The sequence below is a fragment of the Galeopterus variegatus genome, unplaced genomic scaffold (genome assembly GCF_000696425.1).
Source record: "Galeopterus variegatus unplaced genomic scaffold, G_variegatus-3.0.2 Scaffold76, whole genome shotgun sequence".
Classification (NCBI taxonomy): domain Eukaryota; kingdom Metazoa; phylum Chordata; class Mammalia; order Dermoptera; family Cynocephalidae; genus Galeopterus; species Galeopterus variegatus.
This window is the reverse complement of record NW_007726187.1, coordinates 169,728-176,782: the sequence shown is the minus strand read 5'-3', so window position 1 is coordinate 176,782 and position 7,055 is coordinate 169,728. Positions and strand designations below refer to the sequence as shown.

The 7,055-nt window shown below is 61.3% G+C and overlaps 1 protein-coding gene across 1 annotated transcript in view; it reads right to left on the bottom strand.

The window, feature by feature from the left end:
- Positions 1–6,874: 6,874 nt before the first annotated feature.
- Positions 6,875–7,055, bottom strand: part of HMX1 (H6 family homeobox 1) — a gene marked incomplete at its 5' end in the record, with an annotated part of 3,476 nt that continues 3,295 nt past the window's right edge. Inside the window, one exon of the mRNA XM_008578728.1 lies at positions 6,875–7,051. Coding sequence (XP_008576950.1) covers positions 6,875–7,051 — 177 coding nt within the window. The remainder of the gene's footprint in view (positions 7,052–7,055) is intronic.

The window sequence follows — 7,055 nt, the reverse complement described above, 5'->3', positions numbered from 1 at the left end:
CCCGGGCACTGCGGGGCTGGCGCCACTGCCAGCGCTTCGCTCCTCCAAGCTGGAGCAGCCCCTGGGGCCTGGGTCTCGTTACCCTTGTCTCCCTTCCGGGAAACGCAGGCCCGGAGCGGGGGCGCGCCTGGCACGAGCGCACCAGCGGGGCAGGCGCGGGACCCGGGTGAGACTCCCGCAGCCCGAGCCGGGCGACGCGGGGTCTAGGCGGTCGGGATCGGGGCGCTGCGGCGCCCCGGAGTGCGCGCTTCCAGCGGCCTACGCCCAGGAGCGTCTCAGCAGAGAGAGAAAGGGGCCCCGGCCTCCCCGACCCCGACTCCGGCCGGTCCGAAGGGGGGACGAATCATGCCCCGGACAGGGGCAAATGGGACGAAGGGGGACCGCGGGCGGAGTCCCCGAGCGCGCAGGGGAGGGAAGAGAGCAGAGAAGAGTCGAGAGGCTGAGAGGCGGAGACCGCGAAAGCAGAGACCTGCCTGGGCGCGGAGGGGGCCGGAGGAGCCCGGGGCACGGCCGAGGTGGTGCGGATCAGCGGCCCGGGCCAGGCGCTCCGGGCCCGGCAGCCCTCGCTCCGGGGCCTCTGCGCGCACCGCGCCGGCCTCTCTCGGGGCCTCCCAGCCTCTTGCCGGGCGGGTCGGTCTTCCAGGTTGGAGCCCCTCCGTCCCCATCGCCCCTCCAGGGTCTCCCGCCCCAGTCCCGCTCCTGCTGTGCTCGGGCGCTGAGGACCCACGGTCGCGTCCAGGAAGCTCCGGGAAACCTGACACGAACCCGGGACAGGGAGGCCGCCGCCGGGCTGAAGCTCCCACGCCCCGCAGCGGGTCGGAGCCGGCTGCACGCCGCCCGGCAGCTGGAGGTCGTGGTCCGCGCTCGACTCCGGCCCCGGGGGCTGGGAGGCGGCGCCCGCGATCCTCAGCCCTTATTGCTCCCTTCTCCGTCCGCCGCGTGGTCTCAGAAGCCTCCCAGGCCGAGGCGAGGCGCCGGTGCCGGCATCCCGGGTGGGGGAACCCAGAGGGGCCCCGGGACCAGCGGGGAAGGGATGGAGGCCGGGAAAGCTGCCTGCAAAATGAGGAAGGTTCGAGACTGAAATCGTTCTACGGAGGCAGAAGGAATGGATTTTAGTGCGCACGTTCCCGCCACGCAGGAGGAAAAAGGAAAAACAAAAACAAAACAAAAACACACGGGGTAAGCCCGACCAAGGTGAGAGACCCCGACTGGGTGAAAATAAACCTCTAACGAAAACAGCCCCGAGCAGAGGGAATCGGTCTCGAGAACCACTTACCCCTATGCTTCTCCGTGGTCACTTTCTACAACATTTTTAATTATGGGGGTTTCCAAATCTAAAACAAAGTGGATAGAGGGAGCCTTGAAATGAACCCCGTGTACCCGCCCCCCATTCAGCAGTGACTAGCTCCTGACCAATGTAGCCGCATCTATCCTCCCTTTTATTTTTACTAATTAATTCGTTTGACTTTCTTGTTGCCATATTTTAAAGCAAACGCAGACCGCATCATATCGGTAAATACATAAATGCATTTTTAACTAAGAACTTAAAAAAGATAACAATATGGCTAGAAAGTACAACTCCCGATAAATCCACAGCCTGGTCTAACATGCAGAAGCAGATGGCTTTTGATAGTGGACGTGCAGACCACTTATTTCTGTTTCAGCTTTACTGCAATGTCCAGATAATAATAAGCAAGATGGCTTTCATAATAAAAAACAGAGAAAAGCTGAGGCCAGCAGTTGCAGACGCCGGCGGCGGCGGGCAGCCGCGCTGCCCCTCACGTTGCGGGCAGTGAAGCGGTGGACCGCCTTGCTGCTCTCGGTTTTCTCTTGGCCTCTTTGTCCTGCGTGCCGGTTGGAGTTCGAGATTCAGAGCTTAGCGCTGGAGGACAGGGTTGCCCCACTGCAGTCCACCTGAGGGGTGTCTGCCTCTCCTTTTCCCTCCAGGGCAGCCTCCAGGGCACGCAGTCATTGGGCGATTCACCTTCGGGACCTGGTGGATGGAAGGATTCAGGGGAGACTCCTGGCTACCTAGTTTTGAGAAGCTGGGCCTCCACAGCAGGACCCCCGACAGGCAGGCATCTTGGTTGGGTATCCACTCTGACCACCCACGGGGCAGTGTGGCCAAAGGGAATTATCCAGATGACTGGTACCAGCAGGAAGGGAGAGCCCTACACGATAGGAGTATTGTGACTTTCAGGGAGCACCGCTGCAGGGTCAAGCCCCGGCAATGGCCAGGGCCTTGGCCAGACAGCTGACCTCCATAGGGCCGGGTGGAGGAGGGAGAAATAGGCAGCCTTCATGGCATTGCTGTGCCAGAATCCCTGCCCAACTCACAGCCTCAGTTTCCCCTTCCAGCCAATTGCCAGGTGGGATCAAAAAACCATGAAGGATGGACAGAAACACCAGCAGACAGGGAGAGAGAGAGAGAGAGAGCAGCCCTCCGGCCCCTCCCGCCTTGCTCCTGATGCTTACCCTGCCAGCACCCCACTCCTTCAGCCTCACCCCAGCCCGGCTGCCTTCTAAATGTTCTCAGAGCCGAGGCTCTGGGAAGCTTTCTCCCTGAGCAGCCAGACAGGGGGGGAGGGGGCGGCCATGAACAGGAATCAGCAAGCATCGCCCTCCAGCAGCGGAGGCCCTGGTGCTCAGAATTGCAGGGTGGTAGGGAATCTCCAGCTAGAAGGAGGGGGACAATTCCTGGGGCACCCATCAGTCCTTCACTGTGGCTTTGGATGTGGCAGGAAAGAGTGAGCCCTGGGTTCTGCCTGCTCTCTCGGCCGGGGCCTGGAGTAGTCAGGGATGGAGTGGGTAGCGCAGGGCCACCACCTGGGGGAAATGGGGCAGGCCCCAGTTTGCCATGGAGATTCCAGCAGCTTCGGTCCATGCCAAGTATGAGCTGAGCTGGGAATCTTTGCCAGATTGCCCACTCCACATTTGTCCTCCACCCGAGGATAGGGCCCTTAAACCTGGACAGGACACCCTCCAAGACTGTACACCACCTTAGTGGCCCTTCCTGATGCCCTGGGTATGGATCCCACCTTCAGAGGTCCCAGGTGCTCAGCTCTGGGAAGGGAGCTGATCACCATCCTCTCAGGCCAGCACTGGTGAGTGAGTATTCAGAGGACTGAGAGGCCAGTGCGGGTGGGTCACTCCAGTAGTGCCACCGCCACGGTGGGCCCTAGGAGCCTGGGAGGGATGTCTGTATTGTGCTGACTACCCTGCTGGCCTCATTCAAATCAGAGAAGGCTGAGCATTTACAAGTTACAGACCCCAGTCCTCAACATAGGTGTGTGATGGGGAAACTGAGGCCTGAAGAAGAGAAGGGGCTTGCCCAAGGTCATTGGGGGAGTACGACTGGAGCCAGGCAAAAGCCATGTATCCTTGGGTTCCAATCCTCTTGGACCCAACTGGACTCAGGGGCTTTGCCACCGGAAGCCCCCAGCAGCTCACGGCGGCTAGAATTGGGACTCACTTAAGGAGCCAGTGAGGCTGGTGGGTGGAACCCGCAAGGGGGGAGGGCACATGTGGTGGAGACAGATCGAAGCCATTCATCTTCTGCCAGCAGCGGAGCCAACGCGTCCGAGGTGCGCCCGCGATCGATGCGCTGGAGCTCGGGGCTCAGAGGGCCAGGGGCACCCCAGCCGGTCGGCGCGCCCTCTAGGGCTAAGGGGGCTGCATGTTAAGGGCTGCTTCTCTCTGGTTTGTGCCGCCCTTGGTGCGACCCCCAAGACACCAGAACCTCGTGGATAATTATGGGGTAGGGCCAGCTTCCCTGAGCCCAGTTGGCCTAACCCAGTTTTGCATCCACTTTCTCTATCACGATGCTGGGCTCCCAGCACGAGGAAACAGCGCTCCGCCCTTGCCCTTGCCCTTGCCCGCGCTGGGAAGCAGCCCTTCCTCCCCGCTCCGAGCCCTGAGCAGGGAGACCCAGAAGCCGCTCTCCAGCTCAACTTTTAACTAATTCAGTTATAAGACACTGCACTTCTCCGAATCCGCCTCGCATTTGAGCCGCGTAGACCCTGCCTCTGCCTCTCTGTGACGCCGGCGACCAGGCCAGTCCAGGCGACCGGGTTTGCCGCCTCCAGGGCTGGCAGGGCAGAGGTTCTAGACCCCTCACCCACGGGGCCCTCACCCTTCCCGCGTCCCTGTGGCCCCGCGCCAAGTGGCTCCCCCGGGTCTTTCAGGCCGCCTTGCGGGCTCTGGTGCGCCGCTAAGGAGACCCGCCTTGCACACCTCGGAGTCACCGCAGCGCTCAGAGGCGCCCTGCAGTCACCAAGCGACCTCGGGACCGCGCACAGCATCGGCCAGAAAGAGTTGAATAAAACGGTTGTGTCGCGATGATAACACCTCAAGCATGGGTTTTAATTATCCCGTTCTAAAGGGCTGAGGAGGACGTCCTCGTGGCCCGAGAGCCCCCACGACCTTGGTAGTCCTAAACAGCACCAGCACAGACACGGGTGCTGCGGGAGGTGCCTGTCGGCCTGGCGCGTGGGGCACGAGGGCGAGAGGCACCGAGACGGGATCGGCCACTGCGCGCCTGCCCGCGATGGGCTTGGAGGCCCCGCAGTGCAGCCGCCTGTGCCCAAGTCCTTTCGAGGACTGGCACTGATGTGTGTGCTGAGGCCAGCACAAAAGTGACAGAAGCCCAGAGGACGAGGGTCCCAGGAGGAGCCTGAGCTGGGGGCACCCAGGCCTAGAGAAGGCACATTAGGGAGGGGAGCGGGAGAGAGGAAGACAAGTCTGCCCTTTGCCCAAGTGGCAGCCTCTGTGGCCAGGCCAGGGACTCTTGGGCCACCCCACTACCCACTGTGGCCAATGACCAGGAGTGAAGGCCTTTGAAAATGAGTAACCAACTCATGTTATTGAAGCATACCATAAGCCCCTCCCAGACAAAGCCTAGTGAAAACTAGCTTCATTAGCTGAGAAAAGTCGTTTGGGGTAACCCCCAGGCAGGGAGAGAGCCCAGCCCCAAGGCCTGGAAGGACTGCAGGGAGGCCAAGGTGGCAGCCGCAAACAGACAGAGGTGGGAATGCTAGCTAAAATGCCCACCCCTCTGTGCCATGGGGACTAGAAGCCAGCATTTGGTATTTGTGGACCGTGAAGCCCAGAGGGGCAGGTACTCTGTAGGGGACACGAGATGCTGAGGGAGCCTTGCCAGAGCTTGCCTAGGCCTGGGCCTTAAAGCTCCAAGAACTGCGTCAATGTCCTAGGCTGGGGGAAATGATTCTGGGTCAGGGAGCTGGATGGCAGGGGTACACAGACAGATGGGCCTCCCAGACCCCCGCGGCACCTTCTCCTAGGCCGTCTGCCGCCACCTCGAGTGCCCCAAGTAGAGTGTAACCCAGCTGCTGTGCATCTCAGGTATCTCAGTGGGGCAGTGGCTGTTCCCAGTGAAGGACAGGAGCGAAATGGGTTTTCTAGAGGGCTCAATTCTGCCACAGAAGTGACCCTTTCAAACCCAAAAGATGTCTTCCCCTTAAGCTCACAACCAAGTAACATCTCCATCCCCCACACTGGCCAGGGCACCGTCTTTATCCACAAACAGGCTGGCTCAGGGATCATGGAGGTGGGGTGGCCCCAGTGATCCAGCCCACTGGAACAAGCTTTCATTGAGGGCCCATAATCGCAGCTCTGAGCTGGGTGCTGGGTGCTTTGCTCATGGGATGAGTCCCCCAGCTTGCCAGACTGCAGACCACACCAAGAGGGAGGCCAGAGGCAGGAGCACGAGGCTCCTCACCTACTCTTGCAGGCAGTGCCAGCATTTTATTTTGGCCCAAAGTAAAACCCCAGGTGCAGGAATGGGCAGCAGACACAGGGAGCCACATAGTCAGCAGCCCCTTGTGACAAACTCCAATGGTCAGTGGGTTCTGACTTCACTTGCCTTGTGGCTTCTCGTTTCAGAGACCCCAGTACTTCAGGTCACCTCTTTCTCCCTTTTCTTCCCTCTGCAATCCCTGAGACTTCCACGAAGGTCCAGTTGGGCCCCCCAGTCAGGTGGAAGAGGGGGTGTCAGAGCACAGGCTCCACAACCTCAGACTCCTGCCTGCTTTGTCCACCTGCACCAGGCCGAGCCCTGGGCCCCAAGTGGCCCTGGTCAGCACTGGAAAATGCTCACAGGAGGGAGGGTGTCCACTGCAGCTTGCTACCAGAGGAGGGGACCCTGCCCCAGTGAATACAAGGCAGTGAAACCGTCCAGAAAACGTCCCTTTTTATTCCATACGCAAATAAGTAGATTCATTTAAAAAAAAGAAAAAAGAAAGAAAAGAAAAAACAGAGGCCGCAGCCCAGGAGAGAAGCCCCAAGATGCAATCTGACAGGTCCGGGTTCTTCCTCCACCAGGGCCCACCGGAGGGGGCTAATCACAGCCCACCCACCGGCCTGCCATCCAGGTCCCTTGCTAGTCCCATGAAAGGGACACTTTGTGTTGGAGGGGCAGTTGGAGGGTGGCGGTGTAGTCACCTCGCAGCAGCGCCTTGGACAGCTTGTTTGTCGTTTTCGTTTGCTTCTGGCTGGGCTTGGCCCAAGGGCTCAGGCTCCCCGAAGGGGACAGCCAAATTGGCTCCTCGCTGAGGCCTGCGAGCCTGGCCCCGTGGGCCTATAGACTGCACGCGCCGATGTCTCTGGGGTACCCCCTTTCCGTGCCGGGATCCAGCCTCGCAACTGGTTGAGGAGCCACAGTCCCAGGCGTCCCAATACATTCTGGAGGAGCTACCGACTGTGGCTGGGGCCCGCCAGGGAGGCGGCTGCGCTCCCAATATGCGGAGGAGACCTGAGGAGCCACCTGGCCCTTCTGTAACGCACTCCCTGCACCTCCACACCCACAGCCACAGAGGTCCCCTGCGGCCACGGGGAGTGGGCCCAGCGGACCAGGGGCTCACACCAGGCCAGGCATCTGCGCCCGCAGAAAGGGCACGGAGGCGGCGGCCGGGAAGGCGGCCAGCGGATAGGCGAGGGCCCCGGAGAAGCCGAGCAGCGGCGGGGGCGGCGCGGGCGCGGCAGGCGCCAGCGGGAAGGGCAGGGCGGCCGGGGGCCCGGCGGCGGCTGCGGCTGGGGGG